This window comes from Helicoverpa armigera, chromosome 14 (genome assembly GCF_030705265.1).
Source record: "Helicoverpa armigera isolate CAAS_96S chromosome 14, ASM3070526v1, whole genome shotgun sequence".
Classification (NCBI taxonomy): domain Eukaryota; kingdom Metazoa; phylum Arthropoda; class Insecta; order Lepidoptera; family Noctuidae; genus Helicoverpa; species Helicoverpa armigera.
Window position 1 is genome coordinate 6,065,744 of NC_087133.1, and position 22,729 is coordinate 6,088,472.

The 22,729-nt window shown below is 35.8% G+C and overlaps 1 protein-coding gene across 11 annotated transcripts in view; it reads left to right on the forward strand.

Annotated features, from left to right (window-relative positions):
- Window positions 1–22,729, forward strand: part of LOC110379604 (uncharacterized) — a 73,069-nt gene that overhangs the window by 4,535 nt on the left and 45,805 nt on the right. For 3 of the 11 annotated variants that reach the window (XM_064037810.1, XM_064037809.1, XM_064037802.1), the window contains exon 1: window positions 2,686–3,215. The exons of 4 other annotated variants lie outside the window; for them this stretch is intronic. In XM_064037810.1, coding sequence (XP_063893880.1) covers window positions 3,068–3,215 — 148 coding nt within the window. In that variant the 5' untranslated portion in view covers window positions 2,686–3,067. Of the gene's footprint in view, window positions 1–2,684; window positions 3,216–4,946; window positions 5,085–5,340; window positions 5,875–22,729 lie in introns of those variants that run through there. 4 more of the 11 variants (XM_064037800.1, XM_064037801.1, XM_064037803.1 and 1 more) reach the window with 3 other exon arrangements.

The following is a 22,729-nucleotide window of genomic DNA, read 5'->3' on the forward strand; positions in this document are numbered from 1 at the left end:
CTCGACGGAATAAAATTCAGTCCGCAATTTTAGTAAGCTGAAGCCATGTTGAATTGATGCAATTAAGCACTCCGGGATTTAGAGGGAAATGATTTGCGGCCAAAATAACCGTGAAATGAATTTTAATCAAGTTATCCCAAATTAAGGTCCAACTAATCTGAGGGCACGGCAGTGCCCCAGCCAAGACTCGAGCAAAGCGGGCACGGCCGTACTATCTTTTCTCGAAGCGTTTCGCGGCTATTTCAGCCCCCTGTATCTTCCATGTGAACAAAGCTAGGAGTTTAGGTTTTCGATGACCAAGAGTAAGTATTAGAACAAGCTCAGTCCCAAAATTATAAGAAATTTGAATAAATAGTTTACGAGTTATGAGCGATCAAAGTTACACCATTTTGTCACTGACTCACTCACTGACCGATCATCAAAAGTCTAAGGTACTTCTAGCAAACTTAGAACCTTCAAATTTGGCACCAAGATAGGTTATTAGCTACATATAAAGGGAAAATTATAAAAACCTTAAAACTTAATAAAAAAATTGGAAACAAATTTATATTTGCGGTTTTTCAAGAACATTGTGTATGAATTTTGACTGCATTGATAACTTTGTTATTTATTTATGTACAAAATGTTACTATGTATTTGTTTTATTGTTACGTAGTGTGGTATATTGTTATTATGTATTAAATATACATACATATGAATAAAAAAGCTAGGTTAAAATAAAATGAATAATGATAAAATCTTTCATATTAATGCAGTGCGATAAATACTGCATGCTCGCTCGATAGATGGCGTTGTCCTGGTCTAAATCGCGCTACGGTTTTTAGTTAAAAAAAAAAACAATTTCATGTGATAGCGCCATCTACCTCTGAAATAAATCTCTTTTATTCTAAAAGATATTCGATTAAAAAATTCGGCAATTTCGAAATTGTTTAATTTATTTAAAAAATGTTGTGCTAGTTTAGGTCTACATATTTAGTTTATTATATATATAGTTAGTTGCATGTAAGTTAATTTAATTTGTTATATACTTAGAGAAGAAAGAGACCTACAAAAATAAATTAGATCCCACCAAAACATTAAATGTAAAAAGCCAATCCTCTACGCAATTCCTCCACCGTAAAAAGTTTTGAGATCGCATAGAAGCCAAGTCCTGTTCAACTTTATTTGTAATAATAAATCAATATTTTGTGACTATATCAATAGTTTTGTTCACATTACAATAATATTGTCTTGGCCATGAGCACAAGTTAATAGTCGCTCCCTGAAATAATGTGTAAATACCATTGAATTGATACATTCTATATGGACATGATTTTACGATTGGACTGATTGGAATTTGAGATCACCATGGACCAAACATGCGCCATAGTAAATGTGCAGTTCATGATTTTGGATGATACTGACTGTCAGTCATTTAGTAACAATTGAAAAAACTAAAAGTATTTAATTCTGTGATATTAAACTTCATGATTGACTTTCACCTCTCCAAGATATGCTGTATTATATTTGTAGTTTATTGTGCTCATGGCCAAGTCAATATTATTGTAAAGTGAACGAAACTATTGATATAGTCACAAAATATTGATTTATTATTACAAATAAAGTTGAACAGGACTTGGCTTCTATGCGATCTCAAAACTTTTTACGGTGGAGGAATTGCGTAGAGGATTGGCTTTTTTTACATTTAATGTTTTTGGTGGGATGAAATTGTCCGCCACGGGACAAATATTTCGTCCACAAAATACTAATTTGCTTGCTCTACCAAGTAATGGATTTGCTTGAGTGACTTACACATTACTGTAATGACGTAACGCCTAGCTGAACATAGTTAATTACTACCATAAATCTATACAGATAAGTGTGAAGTTTGAAGGACCAAGTAATTAAGAACTGAAGCTTAATACATCTTGAGAGCTGTTCTTAAGATAACAGACAAAGAAATATGTAACAAATACTGCCAATATTAAAGGTAAGAAATGGAATAGCATAAATGAAAAATATCATTTATTCGTCCATACAAATCTTTGTCACAAAAAATTGGTAGGCACTATTTTTCAGAAGCCTAAAATCCACTGGATTTTATGATCATTAGTCATTCCTAATGTCAATTTCATGAAACTAATCTAGGATTACCCTTTATTCGTGTAGACTTTGCTACAGCCCAGCTGGCAAAAGTTAAACATTAAAGAGGACGGTTTTGCGGTCGACATAAAACTTTTGAACAAACAGATTTAAAATGAAAAACCCTTTCACAAAAGCACTGAGCCAGCTAAAGCCGTTTAAAAATACTTTAAAGTAGTTACAGAACATTTTTGCATGATTGTCTGCGCAGCATGATGTTATCGTTTGATACTTCTTTTAATTACTGTCTGGTACCGTTGTATCAATGTTTTGTAATTGAATACGCAAAGCACATCTGAATAGAAAGCACGTAGCATGGCGTGCAGTGATTACCGCTATGCCTGTGGCACCCTGGTGCATCGAATCATTTTACAATAATCCTTCGAAAGAACAGCATTGTCTATCTATTGCACTATTCTCACAATTGTAGAAAATCCATAGGATTTTAAAATAGCATAGGTTTGTTGTGGCTATCTAGCAACAATAATGTGAAGTGCACTCGGCGACAACGGATTAAAAATGATTGAACGTGTGTGGCGTTTATTTTTAGCCTTATATAGAAATCACGCCAAGGCTCCCGGAGTGTCGCGAGATGCAACATTCATGTTTGTGTCTTGTCATTGGAGAGCAGTGATAACCTCTCGATAAAGCATTTTTTTCTCCTACACGAGATAAACCTGGACAGCGTTCAAGAACTATCAACATTAGTGCAGTGTCGGGGACGCTAATAACAGAGGTTATGTGTTATTCAACAAATCGCGTACATAAAACCAAATCAAAACTGGTTCTCAAAAACAAAAACAACGAACGGCAAAGTAATAACCAACTGGTGCATGAACTGAAGATTAATAAGAGAAAGAAAAAAACAGTGCCTCTCAGATAACATTTAGGAGAGTTAGTAATAGATAAAGATAAACTAGTCGGAAGTTTTTAGTGACTGTGTAAAATGATCGCCTTGGTGTTGTGCTTGGTTGGCAAAATAATTGAAGTGGCAAAAAGTGCTTTCAGTAATTGTGAATTAGAACAGTTTGAACCTCGGAATGGAAATACTCGGAAGCGCAGAAAAAGGTCACGAAAAAAGAGGAAACGGAAAGGTAAAGTTTTCTGTTCTACGACAATTCCTCATGAAACTTATCTAATTTCAGTCATTGACTTATCGATTCCGGATGGAAAGTAATAATTTAGTATTAGGTTTCAATAACACGTTATTGACATTGTAGTATTCTTATTATGTACTTGTTGTTTATTCTAAACGCCCTCGTTACCCTGGACATTAGAATTATTTATGTTTCTAAGTAGCCAAGGTCATCAGTTTATAAATGATGTAACCACACGTGGGATGCCAAGTGGTACGAGTGTCAAGTTTCAAAACAAAAAGAATTTCTTCTCAACGACATCTGTACGATCGTAAGGCAACTAAATGGTAGTGCATGGTTGGAGTCAGATAACAATTGTATCGATCGAAGCCAACCGCTTTAATGCAACAGTTGGCATCGCCGCTGATGATAGGTGGCGCTAGTTGCTTTAAATAATCATCCACATAGATTTTAGAAATTATTGTTCTAGACGCGTTTATAAATATTGTAGGTATGTTGAACTCTTAACTAAGGCGCTTAAAGTCTACGACGGAAGTTGAATGACAGTATAATGAAAGATTTTATTATTCTTTTGACTACGTGCAAATCTGTTTCGCAATACATTTGCTGTGTCCGGCTTTCATGTCTTTGTCAGTGCACAATAAGGATGTATGACGAATACTTGAACGAATGAGCTAAGTGTAGGCGAAATATTTGCCGGTTAGTGGTGCCACTAAACTGTCAGGGTCGTTGTGAAAATTTACTCTTTGACGTCACTAGCAATTTTCACGCTGGAATTCCACAAAACAAACAAAATTTCATTTTTCAGTTCCCTGAATTAGTTAATGATTTCAATAATATAATTAAAGCTTAAACATCAGCTGTTATTCCCAAGACTGGCAATGTTTCTTAATTAAAGGAATTACCTGAGCATAGCAGAATTCCGGTGTAACCAAGTTTTGGCTTTTATCTTCTAAAACTATCTAGAGTAGGTACGAAATAAACTAGTGTAACGTCAGTGGCGACTTTACTTACAATTAACTGTATAACGTATGGTCATAGACGGAGTATGGGAATGAGGAACCCGCAGTCCACATAAATGTCTCGATTTGTGAGGTCGTTCACTTAGCTTTGTGTTATGACTGATTTGGCAAACATACCGTTACATTTTTAGCTATCCGGTGCTACTCGGCCTACAGATTTGCAAATAAAGCCTACACTATGTACTTTGTTTGATGTTTTGTTTGTAGACATTTCAAGGCTTGTAGATAGCTGTGTTGATTTTAGAAATCGTTCTTTTTACTCTTCAGTAATATAAGGTTACTTGTAGCGTGAACAAGAACATAGATTATAGTACCTACCTTTAGGAACTTTCCTTTTAGAGAATTTACCATAGCCAGAATCTGAAAAGGTAGTATTGTATCTTACTTTTAAAAAAGTATTGTGATGGCAACGTTACTAATTTTATAGCGCTATTGTTAAGAACTATAAATATTTTGGTTTGGATCATTGTTATGGGGAGGGCAAATTATCATAAAAGAAATCAAATAAAATTAGGTATAATACATTGTCTTACATTGCAGACATTATTGGAACACCAGATCAATTAGACACTGCTTTTAACTCACAATACTGTTGTCTATTGTTGCGATAAGCTAACTTCAGAACATCTGCTTAAAATTATTTATACAAGTACACAATTATAAAGTTAGATTGACCATTATTTCGATTAGTTATGCACCCTACTACCTTTTGAGAGGCTGGTCGTGAACGTGTGACGTATCAATGGCATGAAGTTGGCGCGCATGCGTACGTCAGTTACGGGCGCTGCGCCTGCGCGTTTGACGCTTTACACGGCGGTGCTGTAGTCGTGATCCGATTAACAACGTCAGTTTTATTTTTGTTCTTCTATACAATATTATGTTTATTACATTAACTTGTGCATCGTACTGCTTGATCTAACTAATACGACACCATTATAATTCGATTAAATATGTTTTATCGAAATCCCGCGTAGCGTAATCAGCGATTGTTTCAATAACTCATTGCATTCGTAGGAAAATTGAATATTTGTGATTCGATTACGCATGCCTGAATTTCTACATTTTTTTCCTGTAGACATACGGCGCTGTAATGTTTTCAAGTGTTAAAACGCGTCGGTCGTAGTATAGTCCAATTAATCCCGTTCTATTTGTATCCCGTCTCGTTCCCGACGCGGTCCCTGTCTCGTGCGGCTATGTTCACAGCACTCGCTGTCTCGTTCCCGCGCCCCGCGCTCATTCACGCGATTCATCCAATATTCCGACCGGGAATTCGGGATAGCGCGCTCGCAGCTGTCAAATCAAGCGATACGCGGCACAACTTTAGTAATAACAATAGTATTGTAATAATGTTATTTTTTTAATTGCAGTGTCTTTACTTGTGTTTGTCACGTGCAAAAACAATGTGAAAAGTGGTTGTTAACATAATTTTCTAAGTAACTTGTATCCTTTCTGACCTTATAATATAAAATCGATCGTAGACGCGAAATATGAGGTGTTTTTACCCTCGATGTGTCGAAGTGTATAGTGATGAAGGTGCCTGAATTACGATAGTGTACCTTATTCGAACACTACATAAAGGATACATTGAGAAAAGAAAATGCGGATCAAGACACACTCAGATTTTCGCCCGAATGGTAAATATTTGTAGCTTTAACATGCATTAATTAATCCAATTAGATTACCATGTACGAACATTGCTACAATACCTTAAATGAACAGGTACATAGTACATATTATAAAGGTTAATCCACTAATTGGCACGTTTGGCCTTATCAATGAGTGTATTGGCTTGTTATTGTTACAACATATCAAAGCACTACCCACTTCCTGAACTCAATGTTTCACAGTGTCTGTGGGTGACTGCATAGCTTGTAAAACAATTGAGTGAAGCCAAATCACTTGTTCACAGTATAAGCAGCTAAGTGAAACATAAGACAATGAATGATATTCGCGTCTTTCATCGTTGATGTAGTCACATTAGACATGGCTAATAATTGTGATGAAAATCTTCTAACACGCTATTGTTATTAACTGAGAAAGTCAAATTTCTCTATTTCACAAACTTACGGTTTGTTCTTATGTAAAACTGTGTAACTTTCGTCAAAATTATTATACACCACAGTGTCACCTTTAGCGAATCGTCTGTGAATTAGTAATTTGTTCTATTGTCCGTTGAAATACTCACTTTTACTTTTAACCCTTTTGTTTTAAACACCACTTTCCATATATTTGTATATTCTTGAAGGTGTTTATTTTGTAAATCATCGGCTTACTAAAAGAACATTAAGAATACGTAATGCACTTAAAGGCTCTTTACAAACAAAGGAGACGCAAATAAAACGATTTTTTACGCATACTTTAGTCTGACGCCTTGCATACGCTGATTTTAATCGAAAGAACAATATGGGACCAGTAGAAAGTTGCACCGTTTATCACTGCATACACGCATGTCAGCAAGCGATAGACTATCATCAAGGCAATCTTTCAACGCTTTATCGCCATACCATATCAGACACTTTGTGATGTAAAAAATTCTCAGCGTTCCATACCAACCAGAAATGGCTTGACACTATTCTAAATGGCTGCTGCAAAATATTCTCAAGCTTCAAAAAAGAAATTCTTCACGTCACAGTTTCATACATCTTCGTATCCCACACGGCGTCTGCAGTAAATGTGTTAAGATTAGCTCAGTCATTTCACGCGGCGTATTATAGCTCAGAATTCAGTCCCGAAGCGTTCTAATGATTTAAATTACGATGACTTGTCCTGTCCTCTCGTTGGCGCAATTGTCGGACGAGGTCGGGCGCGGTTTCATCACGAACACAAATACGTACAATAAAACATCTTCCATATGGCGCATAGCGGTTCTTATGGGAGATGGACGAAATACTCGTAAACACCATTCACCATGTGGTAGTCAATGCAATGGGTTTTGTTTGCATATCCCTTGATCAATATGTAAATATTGATCGAAATGGGAACCAGCTATCTGAAAAATGAGTTTCATTTGTTCGTTGTTCCAGGGCAGATTGTCTTGCAGTAAAGGGTCAATGTGTCATTAAGTTTATTGTTTTTGTCTCAACCAAAATGTTGATTTTGCATACGTACTTCATATTATTGTTTGGCGGCTCGCCCGCACCAAATTGCCGTAATTGCATTCGTGTCGATTTTTAGTGGAAGGGGCCAGAGTTGGCAATTGTTCTTTTATTTGTCTTTAACATGAAGTAATTGGCTGACTCATGCACCATTTAACGAAGATTTCTAAACAATAAACCCAGGATTTACACCTTTCCATAATCGATTAGGTAATAAAGAATGTCAAACAGTAGTATTAACCATTCAGATGAACTTCAGTGTTGCTTTATTAACATAACAATATAAGCGTATATTATACCCTGACATTGTATAGTAAAACAATAGTAAGAAATCATTCATAATGTATGGATACCCCAGAGAATACTAAAGCACCAGAAATGTGGACATTACACGAACAATATTTGATAATCATACTACGACGAAGGTTTTTATACTTTGTTCAACAACCTCATTGTTCTTTTTAAACAGCCAGTTACCACGATTCTGTTCATTATGGCGGTATATTGTTATCGTTAAACTGTTTGTAAAAAAATCTTTTGTAATCTTTAATTACACATGGGGGTATTTCTGACTCCTTTAAAACAGCTTTTCAATCACTTTAAACGAGTGAGGAGCACGCAATGTAAAAATATTTTTGTTATTGTTTTGCAAGTCTTTTCTACGCGATAGTGACATAACATTTATGTAAACCGACGATAAGTAACAAAATAGAAAATAAAAGGCCTATCACCTACATTTTATAAATTCAGAAATTAACATAACATAATGCGAGGTATAAATTAATATAAAACAGCATAAGGTTGTATAATAAATATTGAACTTGTCCTAGTTATGATGTTAAGAAAATAGTCTTTAAACATACACTAACTTTCATTCCTAAAAATACATTTTATTGACCTTGCCCTTAGCACGCGACCCTGAGATTTAGCAAAGAAAAGTATAGTTTTTCATTGTAGTTGAGAAACCAGTATTTGATCAACGATAAGGCTTACATTCTTCATTAAGATGGTTAAGATATGAAACGTCAGTCACCTACTCGAGGCAGTCTGCGAGCTACCCTTGACACCCTCCAAGGGGAGAGGGCTTCCTTATTCAATCGATTCTCAATCCACCCTCGCCGTCGAATGCGACACAAATAACTATTGACTCAGGTGACTCCCCATCACGGCACCCCAGACTTATCTCTATCTATAGGCTTATAAGACATCTTTGTTTTTCTACCTGTGATTTTTGATCGATATGACGGGCAGCTTAGCATTCTGTTGTTGTAAAACGGCACGCTCAGCTTCGCGTTACAATTTATCCATTTGTATTGGACTGAATCCATCACGCCTGTCCAGAACTAGACCACCGCTCCATTGAATATTATGAATGTAGGTGATGTTTCCGTAGATGGCTACGAGATATTTATAATGAACCGCGTTTTCAGACGCTTCGTATATCTTTACTGTATTGTGTATATGTAGGGGGCGTGCTTTAACAAAAGAATCTGGAGTCTGAACTCGTATAACCCTTGCTAATGATGCGTGTAGGCTCGATACAGTATGTGCGTAAATTTTCTCATCAATTGCGGCGAGATATCATCTTAATGGCAATGAGCTCGTAAGTCGCGTGAGATACGAATGGTATATGTACATTTGGTACCTTTACCAGGGAAAGTGCTTACTTTATCTATCAGCACTCACTATGTAGTTACATCATCATCATACTGTATTTATTTATTACGTGCCTTATGAGTTGTTTGATGGTAGTTGGTTGTGTAAGTTTTAGTATAGAAATACCAAACTATACAGTATGATGTGTGTCAGGAACCTTTACTTACCTATTATGTATTTAGTTACAATTTCCATCATCCTTTTCCTGTTCAATACTTCCGGAAATATTCGTATTCCTTTTTTATTTGGGAAACTACTGATTGTCTATACCTATACAATTATTGCGTTACAAAAATAAACAAACATCATTACTTCCACATGACACGCGTAAATCTAATATGGCGCACAGCACATAACACATTTATTTTAATTTCCAGTTTCCCGTGCTCTAGGCCTCTAGTGGTCACGCGCTGGTGAATTTAGTATTAATTTTAGTTTCCTTATTATGTTTAGCACTTGTATTATCTGCGAACATATTCTATTCTCAGATACATTTGCAGACGTTAGCTAGACGTTCCATAGCTAAAAGGAGTTGCGTTTGGTTAGAATTGTCTTTTGCTTCATGACTTTGATAAAATTTATTCCTTGCTATGATCGTAGGAAATGCAATTACTGAGATAACCATTATAAAACTATACTTGTAAAACTATACTTGTATAAAACTACTATAAACAATGAACTCGTTACACTTCCTGACAAATCTATCACACACGTCGGAAAAGCTCGAAGACCCTTTTAAAGACAGTAGTCTAGATTACTTCCTATAGCAAATCATTATCCATTTACCCATATTATTACTTATGTCCTTAAAAGGCACACCAATCACAAAGGAAAGACATCTTTAATTTGCAGAATCCAAAATAAGTAACATCAAGTCATTCCATACTTAGCAAATGAGTGTGCAAATGACGTAAGATTCTCAGTTCTCCTGTATTTGAATCCGTGTAGCTATGAACCTTACCGACTTTTAAAGGTGAAGTTCAGCCGAAAAGTTCACGTGTTTAAATACAGTGTTTTATGGCTCAGTGGATATAATTGTTTGGCAGGACTATGCTCACTGATCCGTGTATCGCAAGAGTGCTTCAACCTTTACTTATAAACTTGAAAGATGTCATTGAAGACGTTAAATTCGGCAAAAAGTATCAATAAAACCTTAAATAAAAATCGAATTATCTGTTTTTATAAAATTATACGAAAATAAAGTAAAAAATCCTTCTCCGTGTGAGAGGAGGCCTGTGCCCAGCAGTGGGATGATAAAAAAGGCTGTAACAGTAAATAAAAAATATATTAGATACATTTGAAAGTTTTTTATGCATATAAAGAGCCCAGAAATAATTAATGTAATTAAATTATCACACGCATTCTCAACCAAATGAAATGTCAGGGATCAAGATAAGGCGAACATGAAATGTGTCCAGTACCAAAAATGGTTTCGTAAGAGATGCATTAAGCGTGCACAAGGTGTGCTCACAAACAGGTGAAAAATTATCCGATTACCGCATCTGCCGTGTTTGTTTAATTTATTGATTCGATTAAATAAATACGAGAAATCATTAATTTTCAATCAATTATCTTAGCGAGACTGGAGCTGTTTCTCAGCATTTAGCAGCGAACGAACAGCATAACAGATGATTGAAATTTTATATTTTGTTTTGACATCATTACGTAATGATATTAATTTGTTAATTTCAATCAGTTCAATAACAGGTTATTAATTATTCAAGACAGCAATCAAATTAAGATTACGAATGAACCCATCACTCCGTTTTGATCATCGTTTGAAATCGGATTTCACTTTATGCATATAAAGTGTCAAACTAATAATTAACTATCTTTATATGGAGGTGTTAATTAATTTACCTTTAAATGTTTTTTTTTTTCTACTTAGTGTGGATTAATAATGGCCTAAAAAGGAATACAATTTTATAAATTTCGATGTAAATAAAATAAAAACCAAATTAATTTTAGGTGCCGAAGTACGGTATAACAAAAATGAACAGTCTATGTGTACAGATTTTCAGCTGAAAATAATAGATTTCAATATGACATTGGAGCAGAATCCAAACTAATATTATAAATGCGAAAGTAACTCTGTCTGTCTGTCTGTCTGTCTGTCTGTCTGTCTGTCTGTCTGTCTGTCTGTCTTTCTGTCTGTCTGTCTGTCTTTTCTTCACGCCGAAACTACTGAACCGATTTGTGTGAAATTTGGTACAGACATAGTTTGAAACTTGAGAAAGGACATAGGATAGTTTTTATTACAAAAAAAATAAAAATAAAATTATTCCGGACATATAGCGCCATCTATTGGTCAAATCAAAAATCTGCTGGTAGTCACTATTCCACGCGAACGAAGTTGTGGGCAAAAGCTAGTATTATATAAATGAAAACGCAATTTTATAAGAAATCATTTCAGAGAGAAATGTTTACAGAAGATATACCTATAAACCATATGAACTATCTAGTTTTGTATGATTTCTGAATCGGTATCTTTCAAATTATATTGAATTGGGTTTTAAGAAACTTGTTCAGTAGTTCTGGAAACAATCTGCTTATATAAACAATCTAGTTCCATTTTGCACGCATGATTTTACCAACTCTTTAAAAACCCTGATTCAGCTCAAGCCCCCTCACTTAAGCGCCTCTTGTCACTTACACGTTTATACTTTTATATGTCTAGTGCACCCCTTAATGGGTCGAGTCACGAGACACAGCGTTTTAGTAAGAATAATGTTGATTTACATTCCTGGTATCATTTACAATCAGATAATTACTGAGAAATATACTGACGAAGAAATTATCGTCAGATAGACGAGATAATTGGTTATAATATCTACGCTTTATTGATGATTCTCTAGCTTGCCTTTATGTCTGGTTTACCAAAAACACATTCTTAAAGATATGGTAATGTAAAGGAAGTGGGTGAAGTGGACGTATCTTTGAAACATTCGGACTTAATAACAACTAGGCATGTACATATTGCTAAAATCGTTTTTAAGAATGCCCTTACTAAATATAAAACAACCCACGCAAGATTCTAGAAATGATTGGCTTCAAAGACGAGGTCAATGAGACGATTATACGAATAAAGAAGGTAATAAGGATAATATGAAAAATATTACAAATATGGTCTTTCTCGACGAAGAATAGAGCCAACCGATATAAAACCACCCGATGAATCACACTGTGCGTGTTTTACCAGAAAACTCAGTTACGAGTTGAAGGATTAACAGCCTGAGGGGTTTGGGGACACGACGCGTTTATATTGTGCTAGAACTTTATTGGATTGCTTTTCCCTCTCTTATTTATAGCCACATCTATCTACACATGACCTTTATTGTCGCTTATAATCGATCTAGACGCAGAACCAATTTCATAAATCATTTCTATTTCCAAACTTGTCCACCTTAGCGCCTTATTTCTTTATTATAAGAAGGTTGCGTGTCGGTTAGGTCTTGTTTTCACCATTACTGCGACAGTTCAAGGCTATGCTTATTTAGCCTGCTTATTATGCCTGGTATGATCTTAAGTAAATATGGGATTCAAGCAACCAAGGCCAAGTGCCTTGATTTATTAACGTGAGTCATGATTATCTGGGAAGAGGCGGTAAGTCTTGCTGAATGTTAGTTTTGCCGCCGATTTTCCAGGAATTCGCCGGGGAGAGGGTAGTTCAGTGCAGCGACCCCACCAACCCTCATGTCTGCAATGTAGATGCATATCTATATGTAGATATAGTCACTGAAGTAAAAGTTTTCGGGGTACATATCTAACGATTTTATGGCTCTATTGCATTTGTTGGAGTCATAATAATAGTTCGGGAAGCTTTTCTAGATTTCAAATGTTGAATCTGACTAACTTCTTCCTCCGAATTGAAATAAATGAACTTCACGCTGGAGTTTGGAATCTGAATATCATTCATCATTCTAGTATTAATTTGAAGGATAGATTTTCAACCAGCTGTCAAGAATATCGGAGGCCCCTTCACTGATGAGATGGGCAGGCACCCGTCACGCCAGCGTGGGGGCGAGACGGGCCCGTGCGTGCTCGCGCCAGCAAAATTAATTTCATTCCCTTCCCTACACCCATTAAAATGTCTAAGTAATGACGCATTAAGTTGAGTTAGTACACTTTTCGAATATAAAACTGGAGTCGTTTTAGGTTTTAGAACATTTTGTGCAAGGATGATTATGGGTTTCGCTAATCTTATATTAAAACAGAGATGAAAAAGGTGCTTAAATGATGAGATTTTAAGATGGTTTTATGTTCTTTTACCTTTTTTTTAACTTTTAGACTAAAGCTTACAAATCGTACTATTAAAATGTTTATAAACCTATTGCGATTCAAAATACACATTTAGTCGCAACAAGGTTTTGAACATTTCGTATTCGCATTGTAACTTAAACTAAACTAACTTGCGTTCAATGAAAGCAAACACTCTGTATTCAGGAGCGAAGACTGTTATTTTCCCATTTCCTTTCCACCGTACATCAAGCTGCTATCAATGTTATCTTTGAAGATTGAAACACTACAACGTTGAGCATATGTTTGCAGTAACATGCAACGAAATGCGAGCCCGATATCACTTTCAATCGAAGTGTTGTCCACATGAATAAGAAATAAGAGTTTCCTTTCTGCAGACAATAAATCGCGGACGCCAGCGCGGCGACTATACGCACGGCTGGCTCGTCGCCAACTTTTCCTTGCAATTTTACTGCGCGCCCGGTTCGATACACGGACATTTTGCAGTCGGCATTCTAGACGAAGATGGCAATAACCTATCAGTTTTATTGCTTCTACCACTAACAGAGATTTACTCGTCCTTTAATACGAGTTGTTGCTTCTTCCTCAGCTGATCCTTTGAAGTTGACGTTTGAATAAAAATACATTTCTATTAGCTATTCAATCCTCGTTTGATTGATGACTTCTTTGCGACGCCCGTGAGAGTACTTAGCATATACATAATTTCATAGACTTCCTGCTAGCACTTAGGATACAGTGTTTATTGAACTCTGTGCCTTAAAATGGTTTTAAGAGTCTGCATATTCCGGAGTAAAAACAAACGAGCGCGGAGTTCACGACCTAGTTCACTTCTACAAAAGCCTTTAAAATGTGTTGTAAATGTGGAGCAAGGCTTAATTAATATACGAACACATGCACCTATGTCTAGATACACAACTATTGTGTGAAGAGCTGAAGACAAGTGACCGTTGTAATTAGTACTGAAGCTTATGCAGGAACGCACTCATGTATGTAGGTATATGGAAAGTGATGGTACTGATAAGTCGGCTGCTCCGTAAAAACCAAGGCATTGTGTTGTCAACGTTCTGCATCGTAATGCTCACTGTAGCGCAAACACAATGCTATGCAAATGACTTTATTATTAACTAGCTCCGTTGCTGTAGTGACTAAGATTACTTAGTCGTTTAATTCAGATTGCCAATAAAATATAAGAACGTTTAAACTAAATCTGAATTATTAACATAAGCATGACAAATAACAGGAGCTCAAGATCAGTTTAATCTACATTTGTTACAGTGGCTTAGACTGAGCCATTCATTGTAAGTTAACTGGATTATAACGCTGCGGCCTTTACAGTTAAAGGTTAATCGTTGTCTATTGAATTTCACTTACAGACTGTAAAAACATTAACATAAAATGCAATTCAGTACCTGTTCTTATTTCATGTCTAACCAGCCTATTGTGAACCCCACTTGAACCATCAAGAACTATCAAGCTTCTTTTGTTTGAGTGATGTACAACATTTAGGCCAAGAGTTGAATTTCGAATTTGTTTTTTTACATAGTAAACGGGTTTTCCCGAACACATTTTTGCACTCTCGTTTTTGAATTTGAGAAAATATGTTTTCGCTTCTAATTCAAGCTCAAAATATAACTCCTCTCAAAAAAATATCTTCTTAACTTAACTGAACTTATTATCATTCATTAATATATGTATAGGTATACATCTAATAATAGACGAATAGAACTCGATGCCGTACGTTCAGGTTCATGTAATGATGGAAAACAGATCGTCTCGGTGTTGAATGTCTGACAGTTCTTATTATTAGGTGCGAACCTCTCGACTGCCTTTGGAAACTGTAATATGAGAAGCAAAAAATACATGGCTACAAGTTGCCGCCCGGAGGCCCACCGGGTATGTTGTAACTATCCGATATAATGATACTGACAAAACTGTGCAATCTACAGCAAGTTTTAATTTGACATCGCCGACTTTGGTATAAGCTCAAAGGCATATTTTGTTTAATTTTAACACATCAAAGAGAGAACTGCCAAGAGTATGTACACCCACGTGCAATTATTTTTGGGTGTCATATAATAAGAGCTGAACTTTTAACAACAGGGATGAGTAGGTTATACTTGTAACCAGATCGTAACCGACAGGATACTGATTATGTTCTATTCAATACATAACCTCAAGACCAAAGGCAATAGGGACTAAATAGCAAACTAAAGTGCTCTTAATGTCACCTATAATCGTATTGCATTTGTAATTTCGAATAATAGAATTAGATAACATTTTGCATTCTATGACACATTCTGCATTCCAGCTAACATTGCTAATTCAGTCACATTAGAGACAATTTTCCTCAAACAGTTGCTACAGATGCTAAACGTAGTTACCGTAAGGAGGCACTTCATGGCTACATTCGTTAATATGGTGTCAGGGACGGACAAGCGCCAACGAATAAGGATCGATTCATACATCAACGAATATTAGCAGGACGAGAATAAATGCTAAGCTAATGTTTATTAACCTCTTGATTGGTACTATTGAAGTCGTCTTCATAGAACACTTGGCATGAAAAGAATTTGATGGACGGTGAAAGGCAAATGTAAATATGCAGTCAGGATGTTGATGTATAAAGTGACACGATGAGTGCATCGCTATGTGTCTGTACTGAGACAATAACCAAAGTGCCAGTTTATTTAGTTTATAGTGCACTTGCAAATAAATTGATAAAAGTTTTCAGCATAAATCTAGAAGCCATATCTTATATTCTTTATTTGAAATGCATCGTATCCTTCCTGAGTTGGAAAGCATTACACAGATAAAACTGGAGAAGCAGGGCCGCTGTGACAGGTCTCTTCAATAATAAAATATCCGTCTGCGGTGTCGGTTCCGGTTTCGATACGATTTCTCTGCCGGGCGAGCATTGAGCCTAACTTATTTCCCTGTCTGCGGATTATAGTGAACAATACTGGTTTCAGGGTTGATCCACATTGCACAAGATAAGATCACTGCGGATATTTAAATTGTTTTGCAGTCGCGGAACCAGATCATAAAACATGATTTCAGAACAAAATAAGATTCATACATATTAATTTTATGTGTAGAAAAATATATTGCAACATTGACAGTTAATCGGCACGCGTATAAATTTATTTTCAACGGGACCAGATTTCAATTAGTGCCAGCTCAGTTCTCGAAACCAGTTAAACAATTTGCAGCTCCAGTTCTTTTTAATTATTGCTTCACTATCAAAGCGTGTCGTTTGAAAGAGTGATTAAATAAATCTAACTACTACTTCCTAGAATTGTCACTACGTTGTGTACTAGTGCAAACTACAAAGAGTATCGTAATACACCTGGTCCTTGTACAATGGTCGCGGATGCCAAGAGGTGCGCGGTGGTCTGCCAAGCGGTGACGCCGCGGGGCGCCAATGAGCCATGCTGTATTTAGCTCACAATAGCAGCCCAATGTTAGGACATTGTGACACTGCCATTATTGTCGCATAGGGGAAAACAAATGGACTTTACTATACGAGAATAACTTGTGGTAATTGTTCAATTTCAAACATAAACGATGATTTTAGTATTGGGAATTTGATATTGTTTAGGATGGCAGAGCTCTTTAATGAATTTAACTCATAAAATTTAATATTGGCAAAGTTACCATAAATATGAATACCGAATACAACAAGTCTGCAAGCGCTTAGTCCAAACAACACTGTACCAAATTCCCAAAATATTCACATGTGAAATATGTCTACCGTTCTATTTATAAATTCAATTTGCAGAAATTTGGCACTACCGCCCGAGTCTGAGGAATGCGTGTCCAAAACAGAGTTTCAGTGACAAACAAACATGTACAATTCATTATATTAATAGTTTTATGTACCATATGCTTTGTGTCATAAATACGTTGGGCCTACCATTTATGATGGGACGTTATTCAGCCGCTATAAGCGGACAGCTGAATCATCCGAAATGAGATCAGTGTCTAATCGTATACTTATCATAAATTAAGTCTTACTTTTAGGGCAATCTCCTTTTATGTAAATATGATTTTAATCAACTGGAAGAAAAGTGTGTCACTACCAACTGGTTATTTTATGTTGTGTTTACTGTATGCAAATTATATTCAAAAGAGGCAGTAAATTCATAATTAGCAAAATTACATAATCCTATTAGCCATGTCGGCAAGATAACGCTTTATTGATTTAAGATAGTTATATTTACATAAAAGTCTGGGTCGCAGTATTTATCCTATTAGTCAGTAATAGCTGAGTTCAACGTCTGTAAGCTAAGAAGTTGCCTCAGTAAGTGGAACAATTCCCGAACACGTGTGCCCGACTTTATGTGAGAACAAATCTCTACTGTCAGATTTCTTTTATCGAATCCCACGAGAAGTAGAAGAAATATTTTAACGCATTACTTTTGTAATGCAATTGGCTTGTAGCTGGGTGGATAAATCTTGGAAAATGGAACATTTTTAGGATATAAATTGACTTACTTTATTCCTTTCAAGATCCCCTTGGAGTGGTTTTCTTAATGTCTTTTAAAATGGTTTAGGAAGAAAACGTCAGACTTTCACGTTTATTTTCTGGTAGCATAAAGTATCATAAAGGTGTGATGAGCTATTAATCTCACTTATGCAGCAGATAGTACAGGTACTTGAACCGTGATTACCGCATTAAGGTGGATCATGTGGCATAAAACGATTAGCATTAACGCCATTTTCAACACTAATTACTTTAACGGAAAAACCACTTTTCCGTGCCTGGTACGGGATATTACATAAAAGAGCTGCTTTTATTTTTAGTAAAAAAGTTTGCTGAAACTTTAAAAAGGAATTTTAAAAACATTTTATGTCAGTACGGGTTTTGTTTTATGCCATTTTGGAGAGGGTATTTTTTATATAATTCCGAACTACACAAAACATATAAATTAATTATTTTTTTAACGACTCTTAAACAAAAAATAAAATAAATAAATACCGAAACGCAATTATCTCCATCTCGCATTAGCGTTGAAGAATTTATTAGCATATGTAATATCTAATTCATATAATGGCAACGGAAATACAAATTGCTTTCGAAACCAGCTGGATAACTCAATCAACGTCTGTGGCTAGTGGCTACATACTCGTTAGACTAGTTAACATTTTCTATCTCTTTGCCTTTTATGAACACTTCATTGGACTCTTGCTCTAAAAGTGGGTTCTGAAGTACTCGCTCACTGCAAATTTTTAGTCGCCCGATGGTTCGTTTGGGCTCATAAATGAGTGACAAGTTGAATAAGTGACAATACTCACGTAGAGATCAGGTACTTAGCCGCTATCAGACAGACTTAAAACTTTAATTGAAATCATGAATTTTCTTAAAAATATTTTTCCTACCATCGAGCCAACTGTGGGCCAACTATTTATTCTGCAGTTTGCGGGTGTTCATAAAGTTACAGAATATTTTCCAAAGTCATGTCTCAAAATGCGAAAATTCCTTCATAATTGCCTCATAGTAAAAAGATGACGAAGTGTTACGGAATGATACACACGTTACAAAATAATATGAAGTACATGTACCGTTACTTATAGTTTTCTTATCAATACAATGACGTTTGAAACCAGGTATTCGTTACTGTAGAATAAGTTTATAAAATAGTAGTTAAAACACGGACTGTGGTACAGGTCACCTAGTATCAACGTCCAAGATAAAACCTTATTGTTCATAGAAAATTCCTGTGAGATGACTAATTAGCATTCTAGCCAAGAATTATGAATACTTAGATTGTATCGCAACTTTTATGAGTACATACTTAACAAAGTTACTGTTAGAGCATGGGAATTAAACAGCATTACATTTCACAAAGATTAGAAATTTTTACTCTTCTAAAACCTTCCAATTATGAGAAGGTATTATCAACGTTGCCTTGATATCTTCAAATGTCATTTAAAAAAGAAAAAAATGTGTCTCTTTTCAATGTCTCAACTTGGCACCAGCTGCACCAATGACGATAAATGAGTTGTCAAATCAGTCGGGATGACTCAGTGTTGAGAGAAAAGTATACCTACCTAACACAAAAACGACACATGAATTATTTAGCAGCTCTTAGCTCGCGTTACTGAATTTTCATTAGGAAAATGCTGCAGGAATTTCAGTAATGACACTTGTATTTATAAATCAAATTCCTCTATGCATATTTTAACCGGTTCGTCTAGTAGAATATTATGATTTGGTTGCTGTATTCAACAGGCATGTAATCAACTATGTTACAAGGCTAATAAAGTATAATTAATGGAAGGGCTTCGCTATGCTTCATTACTTCATTGTGCAAGAGCTGTAGTCCTACTTATCGATGAAGATAGGTTAATGGAACCCGTTAAATCGAATCTGTCGAATTGTTAATAACAGCGATCTCCAAAGTATGCCAAAAAACACAGGCGCCGTCATTTGTTTTGTTGGTTTTTTATTGAACCGTTAATTGCACTTTAGTCTTTCTATTATTAGTAACGTGTGAGTGGATGACATTTTGAGCGGTTGCTGTAAAAAACGGGCTTAATTATCGTTAATGGATGTGTTTCAACACTCTCCCGGGTCTGTTTGGCGTCGCGTTGCAAACCATGTCAGTGTAATCACTATCTGACGTGACGTCAGCACCAGACTGTACTTTAATTGACACCAAATTCGTTTAACTATCGCCATCTTTATCTTTGGGTACATCGGAAATCAATAAGTGCGTACCAAATTCGTACGCGGATATGTTTCAAATTCTGCACACATCGTTTTCGGTTTTAATGAGGTGTGTTAGTCATGTTATTCTTTACAAAGGCAAAAACAAAATGCTTGAAAATATAACTTGACTGTTTGTAATTCATGTGGTTTCCGTTCCATTTTTGCTGTTCCCATCCTAAATTTTAACAATAACATTTTACATATAGCATATCCCGTTAGAAATACTAATATGTACATTCTTTCCTTCCTCCGTTGTCCTACACATATAAAAGATGTACAGAACAAATACAAGACAAATTGGCATCTGTTAACGCCTTGTATGGTACACTCAATTTATCATTGTATTGTCTGGCTGTGCCCATTTTTCAGCGTTGACACTTACAACTTAAACTGTAAGATAAGGAGATTCATGTACTGTAGAAATTTTCGCAGAAGACAGCAACGAAATTGCTTTCAAAATCCGTCGTCACTTTCTGTTTTAGCTTCCTTTATTAGTATAATGACTACCTGTTTCCTGCGGTTTTAAAGCATTACAGACAGCGCACTTTCATATTGACAATTATTGTAATAAGTCAGTAAAGATTCGTATAGAAGATCTTCATATCGCAGTATTTATTCATTGGAGAATGAATCAAGCCTAGTGAAGCCTTGTTTGCTGATAGACTTTATTCTTCGTCTCTTTCTGCCTCAGCAACCGGCAAACAAAAGAAAGTTTTATAGAACGTGTTTGAAACGTTAGCTGTTCATATACATACGTAACATCCACGTGAGTCAATCGATTGCACTTCCATACAACACAGACACAGTACATCCATAGACCTTCCATTTTCATGTTTTCTCGTAGAAAGCCGCTTGTCAATCAAAAGTGAACATCCAATGGATCTCTCTAGTTGTTGAATTATATTTGGTACATGAAAGCTAAATATATAACATTTTTCTTACCATCTGTCTGCACTATTAAACTGTTTTTCTTGGAAATGATTGTGGGTTTTATTGCTAATATTTAGCACAGCTATTTTGGAGTGCCAATACATAAGAAAGAGTTGGTCTAGATAATGAACTGTATGGCAGGATATAATAACTTGACCACGAAATGCTGTTTTAGTGCGTTACGTTTAGGCTAGGTTTAGCTTGTTAGAAACGATTAGTTACAACTAGAAATACTGATAAAACATAAATTTTGAATTGTATAACGAATACCAAGTCTAGTTCTTTATGTCATTCCCATTGAGCACTTGCTTCTGTTGAACGATATAAACATGTCATTATGACCGTGCATTCTTACTCGTAAAGATATTATTGTACGAACTAAATGAAGTCATAAACCGTACGCAGCAATTCATCTAATACATACCAGTGAATGTCGGATACGAGGAAAATAGAATAAGGAAGCCTATAAGAACCTTGCACTTCCTACTAATTATATCTGAGGCAGTAAAATATAACGCGGGCTATGTTATGCGATTTAGAATGAAACAACATTTCTGCGATCTAGATTTGAACTTAATTTCTAAGTTACAATACGAGGCACAGATATATAAACCTATTGGATACGGTTTCGATCGTGAGGTAATTTGAACCGATTGTATCATTGAAACATACCTCAAAATTGGGCCAATATTTTGCGCAGAAAAGAATTGAAGGTTTCGGTTTAGCATTCTCTGATATAAAGTTGGATAGTATCTTATATAAATAAATTGAAGACAGCTTATTTGAAGAACAAACGAAGCTTAAATTTTATGTAACCCACACCGTTCTCTTGTGTGTATAGTGGAGGTTCCCACAGTACATTGATACTAACAATGTGCTTGTATTTGCTTGTGTGGAAAGATTATTACCGTGACCCAACAATTGAGAAGTTTGTGAATAACATTCAGCTCCGTGATGCAAAAACTGTGCGGCCATGAAGCGTATTTGTTTCCGAGTGTTTTTGCAGCGAGCGGCCGACAACCGCGGTCATGCCGCACTCGACCGAGGGGCGTATCGATTCGGATGCACGCCTCGCAAAGTTTCATGTTCAGTTATGAACTTGCATATCTTACACCCCTACTTTATTATTTTCGTATTTCGAATTATAATACCAAATTCTCGGCTTTGCATTTAGGGTAAGCACCTATGACTTAGGTAAAACTACACATTTTCACTGTGGTGTAGTTAGTTGGTTCTTAGAAGTTATGTCGTACTAAATCACTAAGCAAATTGCTTCTTGGCTGTATGCCCCAAGTTTTATGAAGCAAACAGTATTAAATCAAGTGCCAAGGTTGAGACACTCCGTTATTAATAAATCCTATGACGAGAGGAACGCATCTCGTGAAGCATTTGTTTCTAAAGCTGTAATAGACAGTACTGACTTGCTAATAAAATATAAATGCTTCAATAGTTCAGCTACCTGTCTTTCTTGGAAAGTCATTAAAAGGAGAGAGCTACACAACACGTCAAAGAGCATTCTATAAGGAGAGACAGGTGATAACGTAAGTCTGGTTCTAGCCAGCGAGCTATCAACATGATGTGTAGGTAAAAAGTTATCCATACGACTTTCTAGTGACATTGATGCAACAGCAATCGCACGTCTTAATGGTTTATACGGACAGTTAATCATGGCCACAAAGACAGCTACTATGGCAACGATTTCGAAATATTATCGCCATTTACTTTAACAAACTCATTGAAAAAAGTAACAAGTCTTGGTTTTCAACGCTATCTAAACATGGGTTTCCGAGTGGTTAGTAGGTCGCATAAAAACAAGTTCTACTATTTGCAAAAAAACCA